At 30.1% G+C, this 14779-nt stretch overlaps 1 protein-coding gene across 1 annotated transcript in view; it reads left to right on the forward strand.

Moving 5' to 3' along the window:
• LOC144841287 (uncharacterized) overlaps positions 1-14779 on the forward strand; it is a 31817-nt gene that overhangs the window by 8541 nt on the left and 8497 nt on the right. The window contains exons 7-9 of the mRNA XM_078697563.1: positions 5369-5638; positions 6640-6756; positions 7428-7475. Coding sequence (XP_078553689.1) covers positions 5369-5638; positions 6640-6756; positions 7428-7475 — 435 coding nt within the window. The remainder of the gene's footprint in view (positions 1-5368; positions 5639-6639; positions 6757-7427; positions 7476-14779) is intronic.

The raw sequence follows: 14779 nt of genomic DNA on the forward strand, positions 1-14779 counted from the left end.
TATTTTATGCCTACTTAGTATTAATTGTTTATATAAATATTTTGTCTAATTGCCTTGATTTTTTGTATAGGCCAATGGCATCAATGTTTTTCTCAACGCAAATTAGCCTAATAATGCCACATTTAAACACATGATTCATTGATTTCTGATATTCTGTACTTGAGTATGCATTACTAAAATAACCAAGTAGTTAATATATTTCATTTGTAATGTATGTATAAACATTAAGTTTTTTTCACATTTTTAAATTTAAAAATTATTATGATATTGTTACTATTGTATAATATATTTTGAGGCAGCAATAAAAAAAAATTAAAACAATTAATTTGACTTATACTGTACTATGTTAGTTCAGGATATGAAATGTGTGTGGGCATCTGGTGTGTTGGAGGTTGGTGGTGTGAGGTGTATATTTGTCACTTTAAGACCTAAATTAGATGTTTTCTGAAGAAAAGAAGTAAGAGGATACGCTTTCAAACAATTCCAAGAAGATTCACACAAAAATAATTACTTTCCAATAAAATAGCATAACAGTGTATATTACAGTACATTGAATAAACTCGAGCGGAAAATAACGCACATAAAAAAACACTCATATTCTTGTCGAAAAGTGCCCTCTATAGTTTTCTATTAATTTATTAATAATTATTATTAATTAATGAGTAATATGAACATATTTTTAACATTCAATGCTGGAAACTGGTTCTACTCCTAACAAAGTTTCATACCTCCAAATTTCATCAACGTATTCAAAGCACTTCAATATTAAATATCACATTTAACATAAAAAATTCGGGTTTTGGATAGAATTTTGCTTAAAAACATATACAAAAAACATCGATAAAAAATACTTTTCGTATTCAAAAACAGATGATACTTGGTATAAATGTTCACTATAGGTTGCTCTATTCACAGAAACAAAATTGCATTCATGAACGTTTTTTGTTGGTTGTTTTTTCAAAATAGTTATTAGCTTGAAAAAAATGAGTTGGAATTGTATAGTCTTTCATAAGTGTACATTTTGTAAAAACGTAAATTTAAAAAATCAGTGATATGGCTTGATAGTTATTTTTTTTTTGCAATATGGATGGAGCAACCTATATTGAACATTTATACCAAGTATCAAATGTTTTTGAATACGAAAAGTATTTTTTATCGATGTTTTTTGTATATGTTTTTAAGCAAAATTCTATCAAAACCTGGATTTGTAATGTTAAATGATATTTATTTAAGTGCTTTGAATACGTTGATGAAATTTGGATGTATGAAACTTTGTTAGGAGTAGAACCAGTTTCCAGCATTGAATGTTAAAAATATGTTCATATTACTCATTAATTAATAATAATTATTAATAAATTAATAGAAAACTAGAGAGGGCACCTTTCGACAAGAAAATGAATGTTTTTTTATGTGCGTTATTTTTCCGCTCGAGTTTATTCAATGTACTGTAATATACACTGTTATACTATTTTATTGGAAAGTAATTATTTTTGTGTGAATCTTCTTGGAGTTGTTTGAAAGCGTATCCTTTTACTTCTTTTCTTCAGAAAACATCTAATTTAGGTCTTAAGGTGACAAATATACACCTCACACCAGATTCTGCCCACACACACTTCATCTCCTGAACTAACATAGTACAGTATAAGTCAAAATAATTGTTTGTTAAAATTTTTTTTTATTGAAAACAATCTGCCTCAAAAAATATCATACAATAGTAACAATATCAGAAAGGTAGGTATTGTAATAATGTTTAAATTTAAAAATGTGAAAAAAAAATGAATGTTTATACATACATTACAAATGAAATATATTAACTACTAGGTTATTTTAGTAATGCATACACAAGTACAGAATATCAGAAATCAATGAATCATGTGTCTAAATGTGGCATTATTAGGCTAATTTGCTTTGAGAAAAACATTGATGCCATTGGCCTATACAAAAAATCAAGGCAATTAGACAAAATATTTATATAAACAATTATACTAATATTGGTAGGCATAAAATAAGTGTATATAAACTTTCCTTAAATAATAACAGTACAGGGCCTTACCAATTTATTTAATACATAATATATGAACTATATTACACAAAAGAAATGTAAATGAATTTATAAGGACATAATTATTATCAAAACTAGTCAATATAATTAAATTTTAAACTCATTACCAGCATTATAAATAAAATTTTAAAAAGATGAGAATGCAAGTGAATATCAGATTCTTAGTCCTCATTATACACAATAATTTTCTACTATTAGTATCACATATTAAAATATAAAACAATCATGTAGCCTTTAATGAATTTACATGGAGGTCTATTCAAATAAATTTAAATAAAAGGGTCATAATATGTCTTCGTCTCCAGTTCGTAGAAAATGAAGTTAGGATTCTATTCATTTCAACAATAAAAAATATTCAAAATATCCTGCCAGTTTGCGTTCAAGAGTACAACCTGCTTAGTTGTTAATACGAGTACTGCTTTCTATACACATAACTTTGATTTCTGCAACAAAAAAAAAATCTCTGTAATAATGTACTTTAATTACTGCAATAATCTAGGTATAGATTATGTTGACCAGGCCAGTGAGAGGGCGTTCGACTGTACTACCATAAGTCCTCTAGGTGTATACAACTTACTTCTTGTCTACAAAGTGTATAGTAGTATGCCAATAGTACTATTATTAGATTAGGTAGTTGGGAGTAGATTGGAGAGATACATCTATTTATAAGAGAGTACTGTATATATGGAACTATCTGTGTTAGTTGCCTTTGTATTTTTAGTTATACTGTAATACCAATAGGTACTGTGTATTGGGATGCAATTCAACAGTTATGAATAAAAATAGTCCTATGTACTCTGTATGTTGGAGGAAATAAGCATAAGAGCAAGTCTTGACCACAGGGTGTAAGTCAGTCACTATTTTGAATCAGTAGTATGACTTCTTAGGATTTAATTAATTTTAAAATTATCATTGTATGATCGAAAAGAAATATTATAATATCTAACTTTCTCCTTTATATAAATATATTATTTTATCCAAGGGGTTGCAAACACAAGTGTTCACATGTATTGCACCTTTGTCCTGTCTTTATGTTGTCCGTAATGTTACTGCACTAACGGGTGACCGGTAAACGAGCTTCGCTCTTACGGTTATCCATCCATATAAGTTGTTCATCTCTTATGTTCAGAAATTGAAATGGTAAATAAACTGAAACTGAAACTGTGCTTATGTGGTCCAGGTTGACGAGCCAGGAATAATGGTAGTGCCAGTATACCGTGTAGTTTAGCCTCAAGGCAATACCATGTAGCTGGAGTAGCTTGGACAAATACAGTAGAAATTTATGAGACTTGGTGTGTGATGATTCAGTATGATAAATTTGTGCTGTGAAAGACAAAATTGTAGAATTATGAAGAAAATATTGTAAAATATAACAAGGAAATTATACTATAGTATAATTAAGGGGTAACCGTATAATATATAATAAATAATAATAAATGCAATGGCAATTACTTATATTATGTATACATTACAATATTACAAATAAATTCATATATTATTTTATTATGATAAGGAAATCTGTTTTTGAATGAGAAAAAGCCATCCCAACCCAGATTTGAACCCAGCTATCAATAAAGCTATAAAACAAAATAAACCATATTGTAGCCGGACTGGGTAGCGTAGACTTACTTGAGGCCTAGGCCTAGTACAATTAGCTAGAAGGATACAGGTCAACCCGTACCCATGCCAACTCGCTCGTACCCAAATTTTGGTTTACTTATCCAAAATTTTGGCTTACTCGTACCCATCATGGGCTGACTGCCTAGTAGTAGTAGTAGCCTAGCCTAAGGCAGCAGGCCCGGCCCTAGCCTACTACAACTTAAGTCTAGGCCTAGCCTAGTACTAGTAGGCCTAGGCCTAGTAGTTAACATCATACATACGCCCTAGAGCCTAGTAGTAGCTACCTAGTACTCTACTAGCTAGGCCTAGGTAGTAGCAGTATTAGTTATTGTAGTAGTATTATTGTATTGTAGTATTAGTTGTAGCTGTCCGGTGGTCCTTGGTCACTTGTCTAACTAGCTACGTCTAGGCTAGATCCCCTAGTAGATAATTAGTTATTCTTCAACAGTCACACAATTCAGATTCTGCCGCTGATTGTTAGTGAGCAGGGGGAGGGAGAGAAAGAGTTAGAAGAACTGAAATAAGTCGTGACGTATAATAAACATCATACAAAATAATAATATAACTAACGAATCCGTATAATATAATAATGTTGTATGTTATAAAGTAAGGTAAATGCGTTTAATATAATACAATTATATTATAATATAATGTATTTTATTAATAATATAATAGTAAATGTTCATAATATAATGCCAAAACCGAATAATATAATACAAAAAGTCAATAATTTGTTACATTTTTCACATAATATATTAGAAATAGATATAATATAATGCTAAAACCAAGTAATATAATGCAAAACGTATAATTCATTACAATACAATATATAATATAATAAAATATGATATAATAATATAATATTTTGAATACTTCAGACAGCTGAGGCTTGCCATACTATACAGTAGTGATAGGCTGTTATAACTTATAAATTTATTTCCCCAAATGTTTTGTTCTAATATTTCATCATAGCCTGATGGCCATTTTAATACAATTTCATTATATTTAGTTAATGCATTTAATACATCTAGATAAAAACTAGGTACACCTTTACAACATTTTATATTATAATGAGACATATTTTCAAGGACATCTAGAGGTCCGATATTATTTAAATACATAGTCGGTAAGTATTTCCACTTTGAAGGTTCGTCGTTAAAGAGACGTTTAGCCCATGATATTTGTAGTGCTTGCACCTGCGATCTTAGATCCGGTGCCTTTATTCCACCATGACAATAGTCATTTATAAGTGTTGACCTTTTTATTTTTTCTCCTTTTTTATCCCATAGAAAGTCATATACTATGTTATCAACTTGTTTTATGACATGTTCAGGTGTTGTTAAAATACTTGCCATGTAAATCAGTTTTGCTAAAGCTAGTTGTTTTAAGATTACAACTTTACCAAATAGAGTCAAATTTCTTTTTCGCCAAGAATTGAGTATATACTTTAGTGATTCGATTTTTTCGGTCCAGTTTTTTGTATAACACAAAGCTTTATCATGGCCTACGAATACACCAAGTATTTTAAAACCACTAGATGTCCAGTTGATATTGAAAGGATTACATTTCCTCATTTTCCATCTTCCTAACCACATGGCAATTGTTTTTCCTTTATTTAGTTGTAAACCTGAGATTTTGCCATTTTTAGATAGATTGCCTAGCCTAAAAGCAATATTTTTTCCACAGACTGTCCTGAAGGTATGATTTATAATATAAGATTTTCAAGTTGTTATGGGAAGTCAGCGTCACTGGTGACGTATCAAGAAGGTGGCACTGTTTGTCAAGATGTGTATGGAGGATATCTTGCGATTATTTCGTGTCAAGAAGAAAATGACTGGATCTTAAATAACATAGTTTCACTGGAAAGGGCCTGGATTGGGTATGACGATATTCAAACTGAAGGAACATTCGTTTGGTCGGCAGAAAACATCACGAATGAAGAATCAACATTTGAAAGTAATTTACCTTTGTCATATTTTCTTAGCACTATTTTTTTTTGTCGTCGTTTGTGGGTGTTCCACTTTTATTTCATCGTCATTCAAATGTTTTCATTCATTATGATTTTTACATTTATACATTATCTAATCTAATTCAGCATATTACATAATTACAGTATTCAGTTTGTAACATGCTACAAAGCATAACCAAACTATTTGCAGTATGGGAATGTAGAAAACATGTATGTACCAATATAACATACATCTATGCATATACCTTAAGATATGTTATTATTGTAAACTTAATCATCAAATTATCTAGTCTTCTTTTATTTTTCAATTTATACATTTATAGATCACCAAGATTTTGTTGTTATTTGTTTGCCATTCTACAGTTCTTAACACATCTCATGATTCATATAATATTTTAAACAATTTATATATTACTAACATAGTTGTATACATACACATATATTCAGAAAAGTTCAAAACGTGTTTCTAATTGTTTCCATTGATATCGAAGAATCATACACACATTTGAATGGTTATATTATAGGCTCTTCTGAAAAAAAAATGTTATTATTTAAAATCTAGTTTCAACATAAATAAGATCATAATTAAATAAATTCACAATAACTGTCCTTAAAATTTTCATTTTTGCATGAGTATATATATCATTTTATTTCAAAATCAAACACCATGCCGTTTATAGCATTCGTAGCCAAGAGGCTAAATTGCAGTTAATTAAAAGTATATAAGAATATATATACATAACAAAGATATACATACAAATTAATTTACAAATTATCTAGATATTTTCGTTAAAATCAGTAAAAAACTTATCTTAAAACACATAATTGGTGAGCATCTTGGTATTTTTCGAATGCTAGACGGACAAGAGAAAATATTCTCATATTTTGGCAATAAAAGCTCTTTATTTTAAATATGAAAATAAAAGATAAACTAACTGTGTATTTTAGAAAATAATGATTGTTATTATTTTATCATTATTTATACTAGACTGGCATATAAATAGGCCCGATCATGGAACAGACCGGCACTGCACTGTCATAACGTTATCTGGAAAATGGAATAATAACCGTTGTAAATTTAAAACAATAGCTGTTTGTGAAAAACGTAAGTTTTTTTTATACGATGCTATTTCAATAACTCTAGCAGATATTTGTTTATTTCTTCATAAACATAAACGAAATATACACTAGATACAAAGATAGATCATGTCTATGAAAAGTAATAGCAAATTGCTTTTCAGAGAATTAGCAGATCAGTAGTATGATGAAGAATTTTTTTAACAGGCAAATTTGTGATTTAGACGGAAGGCTAGCCTCTACCCCTGAATGAAAAAAAGGAAAAATTGTTGGATAAGGTGCATACTTGGTACTAACATCGATCACAGCGAAACAAAAATGTTTAGGTCAATTTTGAGGTCAAAGATCATCTAATTTGCATATTAATAGACTTTTAAACCAAAAATAGACCAAGGATCTGACCAATTTTCTCCCTTACTAGATATTATTTTTCAACAAAAATAAATGTATATGTATTGATATATGATACCAGACCAGCAAAGCATAGAGATATATGAAGATTTTTTTCATAATTCTATGAAATATGAAATATTAAAAAAAACCATATTTGTTTACCAAAAAATTAGGTTATTTTGTTAATTTTTAAAAAATTATATGTATGATATCAATATTTAGATTGGATGACGGTATACTAGCAGATAAAATATTATCTTTTATAATAATTATTATTATTACATTTGACTATTTTTCTTATAATAGATTACAGCCAGCCTATTTCCGTATGCTCATCTGCCGATATCAGCACAGGTATATATTTTCTCACGTTAATGTTTGTAAAATAACACGTGTTTTTTTGTAAACTTTCGTCATTGTACAGTAGTTATTCCTGTCTTTTATCAAATAATTCTTGGATATTTTTATCTTCTTTTTATTCTTCTTCTTACATTTTAAATAAAAATAATTAAATTTTACCTTTTTTGCATTTTTAATGTATATTTTATATTCAACCTATCATTGGTGCTTTGCGCCGTTTGTTGGAAATAATGAATAAATATACGGATTTTAGCAAAATATTTGTTATGTACTCACTTCAGAGTCTGTTAGATTTCGTCATGTCATTTCGATTCCTAAAACATTTCTTTTCCTTTTACTCTTATAGGTAAAATGTAAATTAATTGTATTTGTGTAATGTGCGAAAATAGTGTGCTAAAAACTTATTATACTGGTATGGTGGTGGCACTTCTCCCAATAGGCCTTCCCATCATACATCGCGCATGCCACTTTAGAATCAAGGTTACTATATGAATATTTCAAATACACAGCCAATGTAAAAAGGATATAATTCTCCTCCGAGGTCCAGAACCGTACAAATTGTTATCAGCGTACCTACCTCATCAGAATCCGTGATTTTTCGTTCAGAAGTTTGATAACATATTGACGGAAATAGTACCATTATTTCCTAGTCCGCATTTTTGCTAATGTCGTTTGTCGTGCTATAAATTACCATATCGAAGTTTTGTTTAGCGTTTATTTTCATTTTGTCAGTTCATTGGTATTTCGAATATGTTTTACAACAATAAAAGCCTACTCATTTCTCTGAACTTAGTATCACATCGGCATCGTCAGTATACATTCTATATGATCTATTCGCTATACATTTTAACTATATCGTCGTTTTAAACAATTTATGGCCGCACCATAATTTACTATAAATTATCATGCAATATGATGATGTATTTTTAGATAAGATTGAGTCGCAGTTTTTAAAGATATCGTATTTCATTATCACAATGGCGATTATTGTTACAACATTCAAAGAGGTTGTAAGAAACGTAATATTAATACACATTGCGTGTATAGATTTGTAAAAAGCACCAATCAGAAGCTATGAGACTCTTAAGGAGTGGAATAGTTGTCGCTTGTGATTGGTTGAATTAGTTTCGCTAGCTCACTACCGTTAGTCAGAAGCAGTCGTGTTAGCAGTTGTGGTCAAAATGCAGCTACGCATGCAGCAGACACTTTTGTGGCAATTCTTTGTAATTTTGCCAATATTAAAAGCTGGTAAGTAATTTCCTTAATAATAATTATGTAAAGTAAATTTCTTCATATCAACATTCTAATAATGAAAAATGTCTATTTATAAATATCTCTTTGTATTGTAAAATTGAGTTAGTTTATAGTTAAATCGCCATAATACCTAGTAATTTCAAAGACATTTTTTTTATAAAGGACATATAAATACTTCAGCATGGATTTTGAAATAAAAGATATGTTAATAGTTTATATTATTTCACATTATGAAGTAATCCCAGGGACACTTATTGCGTTATGTAACCCTACAAAGAGAAACTAGTTTTATAACGTTTGCAGTCGCTTGAAAATTTAGTGTTTTGTATTTTTTAATTAAATAAATAAACATTCTTTATTCCAGTAAATGGATGGTGTGATAACAACTGGGCTCCGTACATCAATAGTTGTTATAAATACATGCTGTCGAAAAAAACATGGACTGATGCCCGAGAAAATTGTATCAGTCTTGGGGCCGATCTGGTTGTGGTAAAGAACCAAGTGGAAAACACATTTCTTCATAATGAACATCCAAGCTATAATTTTTGGATAGGTTTAAATGATATCGAGGAAGAAGGTGACATGGTGTGGGTTCAATCTGGCGGTGAATGTTCAAACTATACAAGTAAGCACTTGTATCTCAAACCACGTATTGTATACATTTTGTTTATACTGTATAGTCATTTTGTTCGATGTTATTATAGAGAATTATAATTATTATTATACTGGTGGAGCTCCATGCGCATGATGAACTATATATATATATATATATGAAACGCCATATGTGCCAAAATATTTATCTTTTAACTAATGTTAAGTTAAAACTCCGTCTAGAACCTAGACTAGAACCTTTGTTATATTTAATCATTTCTTTTCTTGTGAAAATAAATTTAATAATTAAATTTTTTTTAATAAATGGGCGTTCAGCTTGCTTACAATAATTATTCTGCAATATTAGGCAATATTGAGAGAATAAATAAAAGATGACGCCGAATCATAGGCCGTATCCACCCATAAATGAAATCTTGAGCCATAGAGTATATACTCTTTTATTATTTAGTAATATTTTATGTATCGAAATAGATTATAATCTCGGAGAACCTAGTGAAAATGAAGAAGAGAATTGTGTTCATATTCGTTTTGAAGGCGGTGATTGGAACGATTTACCATGTAGTAGATTGATGTATTATATTTGTGAAAAATGTAAGTAGAATTACACCTGTGTTCTTGCACATGTATTCTTAAAACCATATTAGGAAAGTCCAACTAGGATGTTTTAAAAGGTGTTAAAATCGAAGTTTGCAGTTTAGTTATAGTCTAGCTTAGACGTCTGGCAACCAAAGGCCAACTAACTAATGATAAGAACAGTATAGGACTACATTGGAATTGTTTGTAATTGTGTTGTTACTATGTATGAAATGTGTATTAATTAATTCAGTTCAAGATACAGTTAAACCAACACATGGGTCAACTTGTTCAGAAGATTTATACGTAATTATACCTTTGAATGAAACGTCAGCGGAAATGACGTGGACACCACCTATATGGGACGATAATGAATGCGTAGTGTCTGTCAATGAATCCCATTCGCCTGGCTACGTCATAAATATACCTGAGAATGAAACAAGGGCGTCTGTAAACATTACGTATACTGCGCATGACAGAGCGGGGAATGCGGCTGTGTGTTCATTCACAGCAACTGTGTCGTGTAAGTAGGCCTAAAGCTTAAACAACTGTATGAATCGAAGTTCCCAATAGTTCTGTTCTCGTTTGGTACTAACATCTATCATTGATAGAGAGAAAGACTTTTTATTTATTTATTAATTTGTTAATTCATTAATTAATTCATTCGTTCATTCAATCTTTTATTTCGGAATCTCTGGTCCATAGAAAATCAAATTACATATAAATTAATTAAAAATATAACAATTAAGAGTGTACTAACTACTACTACTCATCTCAGGATGGCATTCCACCTGGAGACTTATATAATGGCTATGATATGATATACTGTGAATTTAGTGTATGTTTTATATTAGGCAATTACAACAAGCAATTGATTTTCATTGATCATTTTTCATTTTTAAAAACTTTACAGTATAACATAGGAGGTCTAAGTTTGTCTTGTAATAAAATCAGTAAATTTGCTGTAGTTTGTAGCATTAGTACCAAAATAGGCATATGTACTTCGCCGCTGTGACAATGAGATTTAGAAAAAAACAAGTTGACAAAATGTTATAATATGTAACAGAAATGTTGAAACAAGCGGAAACAATTTGATAAATGCAATATAAAAAGATTATGCTTATGTTTTACAATGTTACGAACTGCAATACATGTCTAACGTTTCTTCTATGAAAATATAAAGCAATGTTTATTTCACAGACTGTCCTGAAGGTATGATTCACAATATCAGATTTTCAAGTTGTTATGGGAAGTCAACGTCATTGGTGACGTATCAAGAAGGTGGTACTGTTTGTCAAGATGTGTATGGAGGATATCTTGCGATTATTTCGTGTCAAGAAGAAAATGACTGGATCTTAAATAACATAGTTTCACTGGAAAGGGCTTGGATTGGGTATGACGATAATCAAACTGAAGGAACATTCGTTTGGTCTCCAGAGTTCATTACGAATGAAGAATCAACTTATGAAGGTAAGTTACGTAACGTTATTTCATACAAAAGATCAGTGATTGATTTGAATGAAGTTTATTAACATAATTATGAAAGTGAGTTACTGTAATTACGTGAGTATGTCTTTACAATATTCTTCCTTATATGAAATTGGACACCTGTCAAATTTGTTAATGTTAGTAATTAGGTTTTGTACTTGATTTATCGATTTTCAAGAAATATTACTGTATCTGTTTAATTAAGATACAATAGTACGTCATTCTTTTTGTCCGAATCGTCAACTTATATTATCGTTGATATACATCGCATTTCCTCTTTTAAGAAAAGAAAATGGGTAATATAAACCGATGTAGTATTTCCATCTTGCCTTATTGAATATGCTAATAAAAGAAACTAAATTAAAATAAAAAGAAAAACGGGTTTTCTATTTTTTTAAAGTAATGTAATTATTATATCATGGTTAATAGTAGACCCGAATACTGAAGAACCAGACGTTGGAGGAACTCACTGCACTGTAATAACGTCATCTGGAAAATGGAATAAAATAAATTGTGAATATGAAGCGATAGCTGTTTGTGAAAAACGTAAGAATTTTTTTTTTATTTACTATAAAAACTCTACATTCAGTAGAAACCAGTTGTGATTGGTCACATTTACACCACGTGACTGTTTTGTATTGCCTGAAATAAGAAATATTATTATTGAATTGTAGATTGTTGATTTAGACGATTTATTTAAATTGAAAATAAAAACAGTAAACAGAAAAGATTACATCGGGTCAGTTTCTTGATTCTTAACACGTGACCACTACTTCTGTTCTGCATTTATCTCTCTTTTTATCACCAGAAAATAAGAATGAAATTATCTATATTTTTTCTTATGATAGATTACAACCAGCCTATTACCCCATGCTCATCTGCTTATTCTGGAATCACCACAGGGATCACATTTTCTGGTAATACTACATGCGTTTTAGGAAAAGTAGAAACAGTTTTGGTTTAGTGTTTATTGTTGTATTTATTTTATATTATATTGTATCTTTTACTAAACAATACAGTACTATAGATGGTTCTTTCTTTTCTTACATTTATCTATATTCATTTTATACGGTAGGCCTACCTATCTAGATTAACCGTAAATTGTCGCCGAACAAAACTTCACAGTATTAATCAATTGAGTATAACATGTAATGTAAGATGGCGGTGTATTTTTAGATGATGATGATGAAAGTTGTTGGTTAATTACATGTTTACACATTTTGTACATATTGATTTAAACAAAAAAGTATAATCACAATGTTCCCAAATATTGAAATTGTACACTCTTGTACACCTAACTGTCCCCAGATAGCGGTGCTTATTTAATAACAGTACTTATTTAATAAAAATAATTGGTTAATTAATCAAATAAAGTTTTTTTAATGATATCGTATTGTATAATATTACAATTTAGAGTGACTGTTATTGTTACTGCAGTGGTATAATTTGTTTGAATAACTGAAGAAGAAAAAACGAATAATATTTCATTTTCTGTATACATGTGTGTGTAAAACACCAATCACAGGCCATTGCTTTCATGCAGTAAAAGAGTTTTCGCGTGTGATTGGTTGAATTAGTTTCGCCAGCACAATGTTTATGGGAACTGTGGGAAGTTACTACCAGCCAAATTCTGCTGTTTTATCAGTTGATGTCAACATGCATAAGCAGCAGGTCATTTTGTGGCAATTCTTGTTGCTTTTGGCAATAGTAAAAGCTGAATCCTGTAAGTTATCCTCTTTTCTTTTATAAAATGGTAAACAGAAAAGTAACATTCTGCATATTATCAATCCAGGATAAGGATAATAAATGTCTGAATATTTTTTCTAGATTGTCATGTTTTGTTCAAAAACGAGGAGTCATCATATTATGTTACTGGTATTCCACCATCGATTTCATTGCAAAACGATCGAACCGAATCACCTCGTCTGGCAAGTATTACAACGGTGGAAGAATTCAACTTCATACTTTCTCATCTCCAATCAAACTGTCATCTCGGTCTTTATCTCATCGGATTGTTACGAGAAGATGACTTGAATCTGAGTGACCTCAACAACTGGCCGTGGGAAACGGGAGAAATTCTGGAAACACACTGGATGTTTCCTGGATTTCCAAACGAAGCGGGGCCTTATATTGTATGTAAACTCAAGTTTGACGGTGGATATAAATGTGACCTTTCTGAAGACATGCTACGTGGTGGTGGTGGTAAATTTGCTACAGGTTGGGTCTATGAAATTGGTAACTACCATGCCATTGTGTGTCGTTATTTACAAGATAAAATACAGTAGGTTAGACAAATCTACCCTAGCGTACCGGAAATCGATAACTTTTTATCCACTTTTTGGTCGTTTTAATGTCACTTTATAGAGCTTTTACCTTTTGTGCAATTCATAGAAAGAAACTTGTTGAATGGTGATAGTGATAGCAGAGAAGAGACAAATTACACTCTTCCCTGGTGATATTGATATTTTTTAATTGTTTATATGTTTATATGTTTTTAAGTCAACAAATTCTGAACAAGTTTTACGTCAAGTTTTACGTCATTTTGTCTTGAACTTTATTATCGCAATTCATTATAAAAATAAATTTTAAAAAAAACTCATAAGTTGAACATAAAACATCGCATATAAAAAAATACAAAACTGCACTCAAAAGGTAACCAAAGATTAATAGATAGATATAACTCCAGTTATACGTCAGTTTTATATCAAGCCATGAAACATCATTATTTTAGCAATGAGGTCAAACACACATAGAAACATGGTTTTAAATAGTTTTTTCAAAGTTAAGATACGGATACAATTCAATACAGTGGAATAATCATGAAGGTTAAATTCAATTCTTTCCTATACATTACTGTGTAATTTGTATTTGTAAGTCGAAATGTGTTTAAGTTGTCTTAAAAATTCCATGTTAGTTAAGTAGTTAATAAACATTTCAAAAACTCGAGTATAACTCGGAAGCAAACTCGTAATTCTTAGCGCGTGTCTTCTCCATACAGCATCGAAGCAAGTTTTTCCATTTCGGATCAGCTACCCGCCTGCTTATTTAGACCAATGCATTCCGTTTTTGGCCAGAAATAGTTTGTTCTTTTCTCTGTTGTTATCTCTTTTTAAAAGTGTATTTTGATGCATGTACAGTCTTTGAATCTTGAATTTGTTTACATATTTTATGTACATTTTATTTTGTTCTACCAACAAAAACGATTTTCCATCCATTATTATTGTAGCATACTGTTATAATAATGCGTTCCTTCTTAATTCTTTTTCATATTATTATTATTGAACAATTTACAATCACAATGGTTGTTGTAAGCATTGTTTCTAATTTGATTACAACTATACATTAAAGTAACATTTCTGTCAACTATTAAA

This window comes from Antedon bifida, chromosome 4 (assembly GCF_963402885.1).
Source record: "Antedon bifida chromosome 4, ecAntBifi1.1, whole genome shotgun sequence".
In the NCBI taxonomy this organism is placed as follows: Eukaryota; Metazoa; Echinodermata; class Crinoidea; order Comatulida; family Antedonidae; genus Antedon; species Antedon bifida.